Here is a 17,384-nt window from a genome sequence, read left to right as displayed (position 1 = left end):
TCGCAGCTGTTGCTTTGTTGTTACTTTTCTGCGTCAGTTAGATTGAGTTACAAATCACCACGTCTTTGTTGAGAAATTAGAGTTATACTTTAGGCCGGGAGAGACACATTAGATAAATCTATTCAGGTTTTCATAACTTACTTTGGAGCATGGAGAGTGTTCGGGAAAATATCGCTGCTACATTGGGGCAGATATTTAGGTGTCCCGGCTTTATTTTCTGTTTAAATGACAGTTTTAAAGTCAGTAGCCCAAGTATTTTCCTTGAATTATCAGCCTTTTTTAAAAGAACTATTCACTGTCGTTTAGTTGGCTGTAAATCGTTTACATTCACAAGCTATGTCCCCACCCCCAAAGTAAGAGGAGCTAAAGGTTGCAGAATAAGTGGTCAATCGCAATCCTTAGCTCATTCCATTATTTTAACATTTGGCTTCTTCTTTGAACATTTGCACTGATGGGTCTGTGAATATCGCCGCGAAAATGCACACAGCCGCTTCAAATCGAAGCCACGCAAGCACTGCAGCCATCACATCGCTTTGAAAAGAGCCCATGGAGCCGGAACGGATACGCTGTCTCTTTATATTCACCTGGTGACGTGACAGCTGAGAACATGCAGTTTCTGTCCCTCGTGTCTGTTTTTTTTTTAACCTGCTGACGGAGATTAGAGCAGGCTGATCGGTCAGACGTGGAGAACATAGAAAGCTGGGCTGTGCACGGTTCACGGAGCTTGCACTGAAATAGCAAGGTGCAGGGAATGTCAAAACAATCACAACACATCAGCGCAGGTTACCACACACAGGCACCAACACAAAAACGGGGCGCGCGACCAGACGGAAACAACACTCTGCCGGTAACTCTGTGCAGAAAACCGGCGAGGCATAACACAAGGGACTGAAACACAAGCACTGGGTACACACTGGAACTGAACGCAAGCTCCGGCATGGATACAACCAAGAAAACCATGCCCCAGACACCCCTTCAGCGCAATTAAGTACAATACTGAGATCATAACACCATCAAAGAAGGCACAACAAACAACCCTTGGACAGAATTTCGACAGCGGAATATAACAAAACAGATAACTATCCTCCGTATACCACCAAAATAAAGACAGCATAATAGAGAACAATCAACAAACGCAACCAAACGCTACATCAAGGGGCCAACGCAGGCCGATGCTTCCGAGCCGAAAGCGAATTGGTTACAACACCGCGTGAAGGTGTATCAGCAAAGTCATCTCAAGGAGTGTCATGTTAAGGGAAAACAGCACGACCAACTGAAGTTTCCCCCTCAACGAAGGTTATCACATGCTCTACAATAGCAACATCGAATTTAAATATATGCATTTCATTATAAATAACATTGACATACTTGGTTACACCGCCCAATCTTATGTTGCGTTAGATTTGAATTCGAAAGCTGCACGCATTTTTGAATTCGCCTGAAAAGATCTCAAGCTATGGCCATCTGCATTATCTGCATGATTTTATTTAGTTGAGACAAAAATCTGCAATTGGTAAATGTTGACGGAAACTAACGTTATAATTTTATTTACCTGATAAATGTCCACCTATCTGTCTATCCATCTAATCTATCTTATCCTTCCATCCATCCGTCAATCTATCCATCCATACATAAATATGTCTTTGTAAACTGAGGTTTCTTCGTGATTTCAAACGTTTCTTGGAAATGCGTACAAGACAAAAGATTGAAGTCATTGGCCTTTTAAATGAGCTAATACCCTTACCACCGTGTTGTATTGTTATCTATAAGCTCCTAAATGGATGGCTGGTCAAGAAATGTTTCTCTGTGTATAAAATAGAAGAGTGGATGGCAGAACTTTTAATATTCGATAATATGAATAATTTACAGGAGATTTGCATGTTTAGATCTGATGCATTCAGAAACCTCTTAGTCTGCAGTGTACACGGGCTGCACATACACACACAGGTCAATGCATTGTGCTCCATTATCCTAAAGCAATAGTCTACAATTCCTATATATGACACCCTACCATCCGTTCCACAAATCCTGAGCAGTGCCTTTGAACTGAAATCATATATATTGAAGAGATAACTTCAGTATTTTGATTACAGACCATGGCGTGAGATTATATATAAATCAACATAATACAATGCTTAAATAACTTCAAAAACTGATACTGCTGTGTGGATTGTGAAACTAGTCGATTTAGTAGACATTTCTGGTATAAAGTTACACATAATATTTAAATAGATTCGTACTATATGGTTAGTGGAATACATTGTGACTGAGCAATTTAACCATCCATTTCAATTCATTTTCACATTCCATACCCTTTTTAATGACAGATTGGTCCAATAAACTCATGCCAGTGGTACCCGTGTCATCCAAACCCTGTTAATATATAAAAAAAACAGTTAGGGTCATATCGCTATTCAAATTGACTTGATATTAAACAGTCATGTATATAAATCAAGTTCAACCGAACTCGACTATCTGTTATTTCCATTTATATTACTTGGTTGAGGGTTTATTATTCTAAGAAAAATCACCAGAGGAAATCAAATTCGCCAGAATTACATATTATCAGAAAATAAGCTGCCCAACATCTGGGACCTAAGCGATTTTTTTCATTATCACGTAGAACACACAGAACAAACTTATAAACAGAAATATGTATTTGATTATAATGTGCAACCGTGTAAGCGAATTAAACATATTTTACCCGAGTAGCACACTATATCCATGCATATGTTACTGTGTAAATAGGTATGACATACATATATAGCATGCACTATTACAGTAGGTATGTATCATGCAGACATACGTGCATATGTACGTGTGCACATGATGCATACCTACTGTAATAGAGCATGATATATATGTATGTCATTACCACTCAGATAGAATTATGCGTAGTATAGTAAACATTGTTATGATAACATCACAAATACACCTTCCCAATGGGAAGGACACAAGTTAATGTATACAGAAAGGACCATACAATTAAACTGTTATTTTAGTATTGAAAAGAACTTCAAGTAAATATGTGATATTTTAGACTCTTGACAACAAGAACATGGATTACTGCAGCACTTGTCAGACAATGAGCCCTAAGTAGATCACATTGAAAAAGGCGCACGCACCCTTGTCTTGAATTAGTTTCTGGAGAAATCCACTCGTCTAGAAACTAGAGTTTAGAAATTACTTTAAGCTATATTGACCCATTTGGAACAAGGCAGAGCAGAATCTTGCCACATCTTTAATTAAACCGTGATCGTGCAACTGCTAAAGCTTATTATGTGTTCTTGTGTTCAGATGCGTGTGATAATCTGACCCTTAGCGTCAGACGGTTAATACCATGCGACACGCACGATTATTTCTTAAATGATTAGCTTTGTTTCTGTTTTGGTTATTTACATCTACATTGGTTAAACAAAACAAGCAATACTAACGCAGTGATATGTAACCCTCCGAGCATTTAACTCTTGTATGTTCTTCAAATAATCATAGCTGTCTCATGTAATTGATTTATCCATGACTGTACGCTTGTTGCAATATTGGAAAATAGAGCAGGTTTGTTGTTGGGGAAAGCACGCTTCTTCCTGTTGTACAAACGTAAAACCGTATTCATAATTTCAACTCAAACGTCTGAAATTATCCTTTGAAAGCTGAAAGGATAATGCAAAAGGAAAATGACACAGAACGTTAGAGTATAAGAACTTCACAAAGAGAGTTGGATCCTCCCTATAGATTTGAGATATTTTATGGAAGTGCCACATTGCCCTTTCACTAGTCCTTCAAACTTCCTGAATGCCGTTTTTTTTAACTCAATTTCATTTTTATTACCAAGCCCTATATTGACATCATTTTTTACCCTATGCAATTAATGTCGGTGTAATGGTTATGGTTGGTCTAGCATTTATAAAATCCAATCTGCAATGACCAGTAGCAATATTTTTACATTGGTGCATATAGAAATTGATTATTCTCCAGTATATACACACAAGCCCGCGCTCGCGATTTATTGTTACAAAAATGCTCGGCGGAAACAATATTTAGGAGAGCATGGCAATAGCCACGTGCCTTCTAGACACGTGCTGTTGTCCTGCCGCGACATTATGCAATGGGGCGACAGCATACAAAGTGAAAAAGATGTCATGGTAGTGAATGCAAAGTAGTTTGAGTCACTACAATCCAGTCCTTGCAACAGCATTTAGCATTGTCTGGTGCGCGTTGGCCCCGTGTGCGGTGTAAAGCTTTTTTTTATATTCTGGACAGTTCCGTTTTCTGAAGCTAACATTTAATAATTAAGATGCGGGTGTTTCTTTCTATTTGGACAATAATTTAGGAAACATATTTTGAGGTGAGCTGCAGAACAAACCACTTCAACAGAATGTTAAGAAGAAGTTTGTGTAGCTAATGAGAAAGGTCTACTTTGATTCTCTATCTAATTATCACCGCCTGCTGGGTTTTTGTAGAGGATATTCACGCAGCATGTTGGCAGTTAATAGTCACAGAGAGTATCATAAAGATTTAATTAGAAATGCATGCGGAAATGAGGGAAAAACAACTCACACTTTTAATTACCAGACTCTCTGCTTTAAAGGGATGCGAACAGCGGGATTTTAACAAATTGCGAATGGAAACGCGTGCACGTTTACAAACAGTTTACTGAACATATCCCCCTTGCATTTCGCCTAATTTTTATTGTTTGCTTTGCAGTGCCTGTAGTGCCGCGCCCTCTACACTTCAACTTACTCGCTCTCAAATTAAAAGAGCGGGACTTGAATTGGCGATGCCAACGCGTCCGATTTCCCAACAGTCGGCGTGTTAATGTCTTCTGTCTACAATTAGCCAGCTTCTGATGTCTGTACACTTATGTCCGATTTAGAAGTAAGGTCGTCAGTAACCACATGGTGGGCGTGGGGGGCGGGGAGTAAAATATCTTCATGAATTTACTACAGAGCGGCTCGGGCGACATACACCGTCATTTTGACACATTTCAATAGCGAGTTGGAAACTCCCCTAAGAAACTTCGGGAATATTGTCTTTTATACTCTGTCTGCTATGTTGCAAAATAGTTTTATCGATTTTATCAAATCCGCAGGTGACTGGATAGAGAAGCTGTAAATGTTATTAAGAACAAAACTATGCGGCACATTGAATCCACTCGCCTTAACTGAAACCAGCAGCTGTCCAGATTAAACGTTTGGCAATGTTTACAGCCTAGATTACACGCAGGCAGATAGAATCGCACACTGCCTAAGTGTCCACGCGAATAAAACATGTATTGATGTTATATTTACTGATCAATTTAGACCGGCAAGTATTTGAAATATACATTAATCGCAATACCGGAAAGTCTCCGCGGAACACAATCACGTCGTCACTTGTTGTCGAGTCAATATCGCTGATAAAATTAATAAAACGTGTGGTAAGGAAGTTATTCAATGAACTGTCTGAGAGCATATGGGGACAATGGGCCGTTGGTTTACAGAGCTTGACGAAAGACAGTTCAAAATACCAACAGCATTTCTCAGCCTGCAGCAAGAGCTTCTTATTTTGTTAAAGTTCATTTCCCTCCGCTCTTAGTAAAAACTAACGATGACCCCCTTAAGAATTACCTTGCTGTATATCTTAAGTGGATGTTATACTTCTTGTCATTTTAAAATCGAAATAATACTTATATTCTTCCTGTGTTTTATTTAAATGTTTTATTCAATTGATCGTTGATAAAAACCATCTAACCTGTTCAATAGAAATTTGATATTAAGAGGAAAGGGATGATTTTCACAAAAGGCAGTTTGCGAAATCAGAACGGACTTGATCTTAAGGGCGAAATCCATCGTTAGAGATCATCGTAACTCAACCAAGTAAACATCAATCACCTTACTCCTCGTTTGCCCCTCCTGGGTAAAAATCCATTCACCGAATTAGGATTAATTCTGACATACTTTAGTATTGTTTTCATTTTCAATTAACCAAATACTCCGAAGTTTAAGGTAGTGAGAACTGAGAAGTAATCTACACATCTTAACTTTACCAAAAAATGCGGCCGCCCTTGTCCTTTATTCTTTAAAATTATATATTTTTAAAAATCGGTGTTTGCAGCAATCCACATATTTGGGCTGTGTGGAAAATGTGAGCGTTGTATTTCTTTAGAATATTGTCTTCCATGGCATCGCCCTTCCCCACTCCCCTTCCCCACTCCCCACACACACACACCCCTCACAGAGGGACACAACAAAGTCACTGGTTCGGGTAAGAAGCCAAACATTTAGGGAACCTGTAAAACTTTGCTAACGAAAGCAAACAGCAGAGGGTCGTTTAGCGTTTGCTTCTTGGTTTCGTTGTACTTTTTTCAAGCTCCCACGATAATAGAAACTATAACTTTGGCAGTGTTCCTGTAACCCACAGAAACCCTGCCACTCAAACATTTCGGCCCATTATGACTCTGATCACCGTGGGCCTTTGGAGCTGTTTGAGGTACAGTTTTTAAAAAAATTTCTGCCTTAAATTCCCGGTGTTTCTGAGCACTCTGCCTTTAAAGGAGGCCACAATGAACACAGCAAAATGACCAGAAACTTGACATTCTGGTTAAACCCATTGTTCGCGCGTTATTAAATGGTGGGGATCGAGTACTTTGCATTTTCATTAAAAAAAAGTAGTGAATTGTTTAGTGGTGAACAGTTGGGTCAGAATGCATTAAAGAAAACAAAAGTATAAAGGATTTAACTGTTTATGGGAAAGGCCCGAAGCCATCATTAAAACGCGTTTTCATTTTTAAAAGGATAAGATTGGTTTCAAAAATCAGTAATTTAATGGGATTTCCCAGTTGCATTTTCCGACTGTACTTTTTAAATGCAAAGCTGAGTTTAGATTAACGAAACGCAAACTCTTTACTTAAAACTTATTATTCCGTTTAGATATTACGCCTCCTTATTTCCAATATGTCAGGCGAAAAATCCATACCATTATCATTTAAATGCCATCGATTATGTTGGTTGAAATGTGTAAATAATTACTCTCCCGCCATGCTCCTAAACGTTCAATATGGCTTGCCTATTGATAATATTTTAAATAACATCAGCTCTGTTTTACGATGTGTCGTCAAGTAATATTAAAGCGGAATCTGAATCTAAAGTGAATAGATCGATTAGAGGTGCAATTAAAGGTTGAACATTTGTGCCAAAATAAACATAATTTAAGAAATCTCATTTTGCACCATATGATTACTCAAAAGAGTAAGAAAAGTAGCAGAGAGTTCAAAGGAAAATGCGAGGACGGTGGTATGAATTGAGTAAACATTCATTAACAATCTAAAGATGCATACACACAAAGACCAAGCCAGTGCTTAAACAATGCAACGCTTCCTATGTCCAGGCATTCCTGGTCCTATCAGCTGCACTACAACATTCTTCATATTGACGGGGATTGTATTTTGATATTGTTCCGCTTCGCAATCCTAACACAGTTGAACAATTGGCTTCCATAATTACCAAAAACACTTTCCCTTTTATTTGAAGCGATCTAGGTAATGGTAAAGATCGAACGCAACACCAAACGCGCCATGCTTTCTATAGAGCCTCCTGATTCTAGTTAGTTTTGCAATATTGTATCCAATAAATGAACCCTGGTTCACAAATCTGACCATCTGTATAATTGAGACTTTCCTAATTCAAAGAAAGCGGCCGACCCTCTCATTGCTAGTTTTAAAAGGCAATGGCACTGGATTAGGCAGAACGGCTAAAGCCTTGCAAATAAAGAGGTGCTTAGCTGTTTTCATTTTTATTAAACATTTTGCTGAATCTTAATCTGTTAGATTTTGAGAACTGGATGCCCAAATAATGCTCCCTATTTGGAGTTAACGTTTCAAGGTGGCGCGGAAGTTATTAGAGTTACAGTTCCTTATAGCGGTTGAACTGTTATGGTAATTGCCTGTTATATATTCATTTCGGATCAATTCTGTCCTATAGAACAAGTATTTAATTCAACTGAACATATCAAATGTGAACTGCCATTCCACTCACACTGGCTGCACTCACACGGGCCATTTCTGTAATAATGAATGCAATTTTACTGCAAATGAATGCTTAGGAGATGAATCGACTTTGGCACCGCGGTAAATTATATTACTGATGCTGTGAAGTTCAGTGCTTATACAACATAATATCACCTTAGATTCAAAAAGAATCACATTAAAATGTTGATGACAGATATGTGTACATGTATCATTGTGGCATTGCCCCTGATTAAATTTACGGCTGACGCTATTAGTCCTGAAGTGAAATCGCAAAACAATATTCTAACTATAGCAAGCGCACTGAGTCGTTAATATAGTCCCATCCTGCATGCATAATTTTAAATTTGCAAAAATATAGTTATGACAAATTACGTGTGCCTATCATAATAATGCAGTCAATGAATAAATGCATGGCTAAATGGTAGTCGTTCTGTAGTTAAAACATACAGCTACAAGCCTACTCGTACTGATGTAGTCCCCTGCTGAAACACGTACTCGAGCGCGCACAAAATATCACGGAGAAGACAGCAATACAATAAGTGATCTTCATAGACCCTGGTTTGAAGCTATCAATAAATCTACATCATCGCCTCATTCGTTCAGACAGTAGCAGCTACCAAGTGAATGAGCTACAGAAGGACAGATGTCCACAACGACCTGAAATTTGTCCCCTGTGAACATTTGGAAGTGATAATATTCTTTTTGCATAAATCAGCGCGGCATTTAGCATACTCCATTCTTCTTGCCACTTCATCTTACTAAAAATGACTCTGTAACAATAGGAACAAACGCACTACATTTCTAACTTGTACTGATCACCGAGAACAGGATAGCGGCCAAGACAGTCACAGATTGCAGCATTAAGCACTTTGTAAAGTCATGATTCGGTAGTGTCGTTATTTATGTTTTAGTTAAGTGAAACAAATTTATCTTCCGTGAAAGGAAAGAATGTGTTTGTCCGGTACCTTGTCACGCAACTGAATGCCCCCAACATTAATGTCTGGGGGATTAATAAAAAGGTCGGGCACTAAAGCTACAAACGAAACGCCGTCAGGTTGTGTCTGAATACCAGACTGACCCAAAACCAAACATTCAAGCCAATTCAAAAATATGTAAAGTGTTGCCGCGATTATTGCAATATTCTGCAGCCAACAAATATAAACACGCAATGATTGTTTTTTTTTAAATATACATGCTTTGTATCAACCAATTGTGAATTAATAATTAAATGTGCACGGTATCCATTTAGTTCTACCCTTGTCCAAATGTTACAAGGCGCTACACACACATTCATTATGGAGAGAGTGGAATTGCAGACCACAGCGGCCATCTTTGTTTATGGGCAAGTACATGTTTTTCAAACAAACTGTTTCCTTTTTAAGTATAAATGGAGTATAATTCAAGCTTCAATTGCTAATAATATTATTTTCCAACTCAGGTCGGTAATGCTTATACCAATCTCCAAAAACTTGGTAACCTTTCATACACAAAAAGACAATCCATTGAGCAAGTGCGACACAAGAACAGGGCTCAGTACTCAATACATAGCTTTTCATGGGATAGGTACTGATTTCAGGGTCATTAAAGTACCAATTTTCAGAATGTTATCTTATATACGCTCCATAATTCCCAAATTCCACGCATGTACACACATACAGAGTATTACAGATGAGCTAACATCTATTTAATCAAAAATGCTATGATAATTTGTTACAGCGATCAACTAGACAGTACTGTTTCCTGAATGCTATCCTAAATTACTAGTAAACTAGAGGAAGTCCAGTAGTTCATACTTTGTGTGCTCAGAGAGCGCCCCCTCCTTTCCACACCCCACCTCCCATTATACGTGTGTAGCAACTTGGCAGTCTTCTAATTCCACACAGGCTCTAATGCTGCATCAAATCTCATCAAATCTAATTGTACGGCTACTATTTTATTGCATTTATTTACTATGAAATCGACTCAGCAAAATAAATTGAGATAACAATACAAATGGATTAGATGCACGAAATCGTTTTATTGCAGTTAAATGCACATCAGAAAATGGTGTTATGGAACACCATCATTCATATTCCAGTATGATTTCCTCTCTGGGGGCTAGTTCTGATAAGCGAAGACAATTTTGTGGCCGACGGAGTATTTATTTAACAGAAGCAGGTTCTGTACTAATGGTAGAGGGAACTATATGTATGTAATGTAGACTGTAAAGGGAGCGTTGATAATTTACACCTCACACTGGGTTCCAGGGGACTGCTCTCCTAATGGAGTGCGACTTACTCTGGAATATATCAATGATATTGGCCTTTATAATAACTTGATGACCTAAAGTAGTACCAATCAATCTTGTAAAGGGTTCGATCAAGAAAAGTTTATAGTTTCAGTCACTATTGTACTGAATAGAGTTTTGTACCTCTTCAAGGTGTAAGTTAACAATTTGGCATTCTGACTCTTTATTATGTCAATATATGCAATGGGATAGAAGTTGCAAGTCAAAACGACAAAATGTTTGACGTGCTGTCGTAATATTAAACTATAAATGGCACCTTCCTATCGACACAACTGACGTGCAACTTTCACAATGCATTGAGCAACTTTGCAATACAATCGACATTACAAACTGTAGACTAACTAGAATGCAATTTCAATATTGTAGTCTCACCTGAATATCTTCCATTCCATGATGGCTGATACTATGCAGAGACAGGCTGTCTCCCATCCCCGAATCGAGTCCATGAGCAGAGTGGACAAGCACGTCTGGCCGCCGCACGCCGGGGTAATCCCGGCGAGGGTCGAGCCCTGTGATCTGGGGCAGAACCCGGGGCTGGTGTAGAAGGCTGGGCTCGGCACCCACGTCCTGCCGCTGCCTCTGCTGCCAGGGGTGCTGCTGGGGTTGGTGCAGGGCGTTCAGGGAGTAGGGGTCGTTGACGTGCGTGTAAGGATCCTGGCTCTGGTGGTAAGGGAGAGGTTGGTAAGGAGGAGGGAAATAAGGTGGTTGGAAGTCCGACGTCGGGGTGTGAGAGAGCGGAGGAGCGGTTGAGTAGTGTCCCTGGGAGACCGACCCGAGTTGGGACAGCCTCGAACTGTGGCTGTTAACTCCATCGTGCCGGTCCTGCAAAGAAGAAATAACAGAATTTAGTTTCAATATTATTTAAGTGGCTGTATTTATGCTGTATTCTATGTTCACGAAAATAAAGAACATGTAACGTGTACAATGAAAATGAAAGGGGGCAATGAACACTGTTTCAAAAAAAGACGCTCTTCAATTATTGTCGAAGTATTTAACAAAGGCAGCAGAATGATGAAAAGCAATGCGATCAAAACAGGAAAACGTTGCAGTGTAACAGTAGCGTAAGAAAGGCGGAAGCAAAACGCATTAAAATGTTAAAAAGTCGTGACGGAATAATAAACATAAGCTGTAATATTGGGAGAGAAAATAAAACTGGAACAAGCATCAGCAGAATCTCCAACAGCCGCTTCATTTAAGATCACCAGTCTTAGGTAGCCCTTTAAAATATGTTTAACAAGGACTCTGCATTTAACACAAGAACAGTGGGTCTGATCTGGTAAGTTAGGAACTCGAATCATCATTTCCAAACAAATGTTTAAAAATAAATATGATGAAATCAAGTGTCGCACAAACGAATTCGTTGCTAACCCATACACGGGTTAATGGAAAGGAGGAGGGGAAGAAGGAGCTTTACAATGCACCTTTACATTTTATATTATAAATAATATGAAATGATGTGAAATAGGAGCCACCCCCCCCCCCTCTCCACATACACACGCGTTTATAAGTTCAGACAGGAAGGAAAATAAAGAAACGAGCAGACGCCGATTGCTAAAATCAAAAAAATAAGGCGATGTCGCAATGAAAATGCAAAAATAACGAAAAGCAATGAAGTTGGACAATGTAACTGTATCGGGAAAGTCGCCTCGATTAGGACAAAAACAATCAGAGTTGGGAGCGGAATGTCAAGTAAACTAAGTAACATCTTTAACTAAAATTGAAACTCAAATCGCCAAAAGCTATGGAGCGCAGTTGAAAGTTTTAGCCCAGTGACGCGTCCATCTAAACCCGATTAGATAACAATACAAAGAGAGAAAGAGCCTGCAATTATGGACTAAATTACAAAGCCACCGGCGTTTGGGGCGAAATGGGATTGTGTCGAGCACTGATCCAACTCACCATGGCTGTGTAAGTGTGGACTAACATCTGTAGTAAATCTGATCACAGACCATCAACCAGAAGGGGTGAGAGACTGCAGGGAGAGACGCTCGATAGCCTGAAGTATCTCCAACACTATATCCATCAAAATTGGTCAAAAAGAGGACAAATGCTGTATATTTTTTTATCTCCAGCTTCACAACCAGTGCTCCCCTCTCCAAGGCAAGGTGCTGACTGTTCACATCCCTCTCTGCCACTCTACACCGCCTCATAATAATTGATATTCATGACTATTAATATTACACGAATACTTAAAGGAAGAATGGTGGCAAATCGAGCGTGAAGCAGCCAGCGAGCGCTCCCCTACTATTGTAAATGACGTTCATTCAGACGAGAATTACTAGATGTAATCGGACAAGGGGGGTTGGCAGCACCGCGGCCAGACTTTTGGGCAAAAGAAAAGTTTTGTAGAAAAATAGCCAGACAACCAAAAGATCGTAGTCCAACAGTCCAGTCAGATCAGCAAATGGGCTGTCTTAAAGGAACAGCACCCCTGGCTCGCCTTTGTTCCGTTTAAATGTCTAGGTGCCCAGCGTCCTCTTTAACATAGCCCAACCTTCCAGAACGATTGCACGTAGACGCTTTCTATAGCCATACACGCTGCAAAGTTTAGGTTTTTTTTGCTTTTGCTTATTTTTTTTACGCTTCCATATAGAGCTAGCAAGCAACAGTGGAGTTTTACAATGCCCTTGTTTACATAACATTTTTCGGAACCGAATTTCGTTAGCAGCATCAAAGGGAGCAAAAAACTGCACTTTATTGAGCTGGCAACGCTTTCGGAGCAATAATCCTGCTTTTCTTGTCTTTAAAAAAACTTTTAGTTTCAAATATTAGGAAGTGAATTTGGAGAAAAACGCAGCCTGGTTAATGTTGTTATTATTCTCATGAAAGAGCAGTTACCACTTAAAATCAACTCAGCTAACCTCCTGAAACCAATGCAGTGTCAGAGAATTCCACCCCTGATAAGATCGAATCCACCTTGTCCCTCTGGCAACACAAAGTTGATCTTATCAGAGATCCACTTAAATAAACTACCTCTCGCATCTTTAATGTTACACAGTATCTGTCACGTGGTATTGCCAGAAAAAAAACTTAAGAGAAAAACAAACCGATTAAACGAAAACAATACTTTTGGTATGTTGATGGATTATAAAGAGCAGTGCCCGCCGCCAATCTCTGTTTAATGGATAGAAATTCGTGCATGTTTAAGTATAAAACAAAATACATGGAACCCGACAGGATCAGCACAAATGTAGGAGTGGGAGACGTCAGGCATTTTGCAAATTGCTTTTGGAAGAATCTACCGCCAAAGCCTTCTTTGTTATCACAGCCCGTGATCTAAGGCGGTGCAAATCCAGTCCTCTCGCTCCCCTACGATATCTCACTGATGTTTTAATAAAGTCCCCCTTCCTGCTGCCAGCTGTAAAACATTTACAAGGGTTTATGTAAAGACCCTTGAAGTTTACGGAGCTGGTGCAAGCCAGAAGGGCAAGTTTGGGTGTTTTTTTGGTGGGGGGTGGAGGGGGGTGGGGGGGATGTGTGATACTTGTTCCGGGTTACTGTCGAACCCGTTGGACTGGCTTATCTGGCCCTCCTGTTTAAAGATTCAACTCCTTCTCCTCACAGCAGTTGCCTCGACTTGTCCTTGCAATCCCACCATATTTTCATGACTACCTTACAAAGTTCCAAATGTTCCACTGACAGGATTCCAAACTGACTGGAAGATTTTCTCAGTGAACCCCCCAAATGCCTGCTATTCACTCACTAACCGCCGGCGCGATACATTTCGGATAAATGAATATTTTTATTCTTATTTGTCTAAGTTGGGGTTTTCCATTCATGTTTTGGGCAATCAGAGCCCAAAGTGGATTCTGCATTTCAACTGAATCAACGGAAATCACTTAATAAGAACGTGACCAGCGCAAATGCTCTCTCAAAATAAATTACTGTTTAAATGAATTAAATTATGGCTGATGATAAAAGTATATTGCGCGTTAGTTTACATTCAAGGGTAAGCCATTTAAATGTATTTGGCTATCAAATTATTTATGAATCATTAAACAGTTTCGACATTTTAACAGTATGACATTAAACAAATCGGAAAATATTGTCCAATTCGTACAAACCCTCGGTAATTAAAAAGTTTGGTCTTAAGAAAAATAAACATAAATATTTTGACTACTTGGTTAATAGAAACCAGTGAAGTAAAGCAGTTCCGTGTCGACTGCCGTTTGGACATTTACGTATTATTTTACTTCAATGATGCTGCACAGATCTGATCAGAAATTGACAGTGTTTTCTAATAAACCAATGGAAAACAAACAGCGATAAAGTTAAATTGACTTATACTGGCTTGTATTGAAACTCTGTCGCAAATCCTTCGGATTTTGCCAGCTTGCGGTTGATAATTAGCCTGACGAGAGCCTTGAGAGCGGAGCCATTTGTGGCTCTATAGAGGGCGGCTACCCGCCGGGCTACTCTAAAGGGTCCGTAAGCAGCACCTTGGCATCAATTCATCAGCCTGTTTACTCTCTTCCATAAGCCATTTTCTGGGCTCTTTGTGTATTGTTATGCGAGTCACTTAATTCAACAAACCACTCCGGGAACACATTATGAAACCTTTTCAAACGCGTGCTATTTGTCTTAACTTTTATGTAGTGTAAGCTCTTTATAAAACCAGTTACCCTTTTCCGTTTCTCTCTCACCAATGACAATTGTTTGGACTGCTAGTTCCAAGCAAAATACAACGCTGACATCATTTATCTCCAATCTCCCTTTCACATTTGTGTGTATATATATATATATAATATATATGACACCCCCTTTCTCTAATTCTTCACATAAATTAAAGTGTGCCAATGTGTAAAGTGTGAGCTACAACTGTTTTTTAAACATTAACCGGCTTCTAGAATTACTCGCTTATAGAACCTGACCTCTCGCAATTCCTAGCCTGACACCGTCTCACTCCACCGGCTGCGGGCAAGAGAATTGAACACACGCGACCTCCGAAACTGTCTCTAAAAATACACTTTATAATTTGGAAGCAATTACATTATCATAAGCAAACGGCTCGAGACCGGAACATAACCATCATTTCCAAGCTGGCTTTCCAATAGCAACCTAGACACGCAAAACGAAGTAGACTGCCTATAAAATCATCACCTTAACGAAAACCGCCACAATATCTCCGAGCGCCCGTTCACAAACAGGACACAGCGTATACAACGTGTTTTCTCCCTCATTTTGTATGTTATGAAAATACCGAAATTGTCTATGTATCAGAAGTGAATGTGACATTTCCGAGAGAGGCCCATTAATGATAAATGCTTCATATCGTGAATGCAGCAAATTGTAATAATACTTATACAGGAACCATCAACACACACAGGATCCCCAACAGCCGTTCAATGTGTCCTAAGTACGAGAAACAAAACAATCCCGGTGGTTGCTCACCTCGTAGATGTCCTCGTATTTGACATTTTCCACAAGTTTCCAGAGCATGTTTGCAGTCTGATCTTTAGAAGATGAGTGCATTCATGTGAAGAGCAGCTGTCTGCTTTCTCTCTCTCTCTCTCTCTCTCGCGCTCTCTCTCTCTTTCCTCCCTCTCTAATGATCGACTTAATTGGAAAAAAAGGGGAGCCCAATCCGAGGCGAATTCCTACAGCACTCTGTACGGTGACACTACCGCCTCAGCCCCCCAAACAGGCACATTTACTGATTCAACAGTAACAGCCAAAGTTTAGCCCTAATCCGAAACAACAAACCAAAGACTAGGGATTTACTTGTAATGAAAAATCCCATCAATGCGATGGATTTTAAATCCTGTTACTGCCTATACGGGGTGTAAAACGTAAAATCAGTCTGTCCGTCTGTCTGTCTAGTTTTCTATCTATTTATGTGTCTATCTATCTGAAACATTTAGAGATAGAATATATGCATGTACAGTGCAATAAGAGGGCACACCTCCGCCTGCCTCTCCATCAATCTATCTCTCCCATTGGATACACACCACCTCAGTAAAACTTACAATGGGAGTATATTGAATCTTTTAGTTCGTTCTGTTCGACCCAACTCTTCCTCAGTTTCGAAGAATACACCACAATGTAAAATTAAATATTGCTCTTTAACACTAAGACATTTACTAAAATCAAGCAGTCTGGCACTCCGATTCTAAATGAATTGAATCCGTTTTGTATTTTTACGTTCTTGGCTTCCAGAATAATTATCCACCTATCAGTCATGTTGTTACTTAATGAATAAATAAATAGATTTTTTAAAGTAGATAACTTATTTGAAGTTCCCCTTTCAGCACACTTTATTCACAGTTCCAGCTTCCAAATCCACTGACCACACTGGTAACGATCTGGACTGAGGGTCGTTTTTCGGGGGCTGAGGTATCAAATCTCACTTTCATGTCAACGAGTTACAGCGGGGTTGAGAATGAATAATCCTTGTAGTTTTTCAACGGTATAATCATAAACTGCCGTTTCTGAAACAACAGATAAACATATACACGCACAATGTTGTAAGTTTGCGATTTGTGTTTGTAACTTTTCAAGGACGAAATGACAATACAACGGGAATCAATACTGTCAGCACAAATAGGACGCTTTTATCCGGGTTGGCAATAACTCTCAGAAACGTTTCTGGTTAATATTAGAGCAAGTTGCGTGCTTACATTTCACCACTGTCTTAAAAACACTCGTGTCATTTTTATGTTTCTTGGTGGTTACACAAACGTAGAATAAAAGTTCAATGAGGCAATTCTATTCTTATTTATATATTACTGCACAGCATTATTTTACTTTCTCCATTTCTACTCAGAACAGGTACAGGGTAAACACGGCCGATATAGTTTAATATTTAATTGTACATGTTCTTCCTATGCAGTCATACATACTAAATACTTCTTCATACTAAATACACATCGGACATAGATATATATCTGGACAATATAGAAGCAGAAGAAACAGATGGCCATAAGTAGATACAAGATGTGCGGATAGATAGATGGTAAGTAGATTTTAATTGTCAGCCGTGTGAAGTTGTTACTCTTTTTCCTTTAGGTTATTATAGATAGATGGAGATAGACTGATCACACATAGATAGACTGAGCCAGAGGAAATATAGGTAGGTGGGTGGGTGGATAGATA

At 39.3% G+C, this 17,384-nt stretch overlaps 1 protein-coding gene across 1 annotated transcript in view; it reads right to left on the bottom strand.

Moving 5' to 3' along the window:
* The window catches only part of LOC147112822 (transcription factor AP-2-beta-like), a 39,260-nt gene extending 23,202 nt beyond the window's left edge, over positions 1 to 16,058 (bottom strand). Inside the window, exons 1-3 of the mRNA XM_085997491.1 lie at positions 15,684 to 16,058; positions 10,665 to 11,114; positions 2,313 to 2,373 (exon numbers count right to left, since the gene is read on the bottom strand). Coding sequence (XP_085853617.1) covers positions 2,313 to 2,373; positions 10,665 to 11,114; positions 15,684 to 15,764 — 592 coding nt within the window. The 5' untranslated portion in view covers positions 15,765 to 16,058. The remainder of the gene's footprint in view (positions 1 to 2,312; positions 2,374 to 10,664; positions 11,115 to 15,683) is intronic.
* Between the last annotated feature and the right edge of the window lie 1,326 nt (positions 16,059 to 17,384).

The sequence above is a fragment of the Somniosus microcephalus genome, chromosome 9 (assembly GCF_052327205.1).
Source record: "Somniosus microcephalus isolate GS21.2 chromosome 9, FLI_Smic_1.0, whole genome shotgun sequence".
Taxonomy (NCBI): Eukaryota; Metazoa; Chordata; class Chondrichthyes; order Squaliformes; family Somniosidae; genus Somniosus; species Somniosus microcephalus.
Note: the sequence above shows the minus strand (reverse complement) of the source record. Positions and strands in the feature narration are given on the sequence as shown.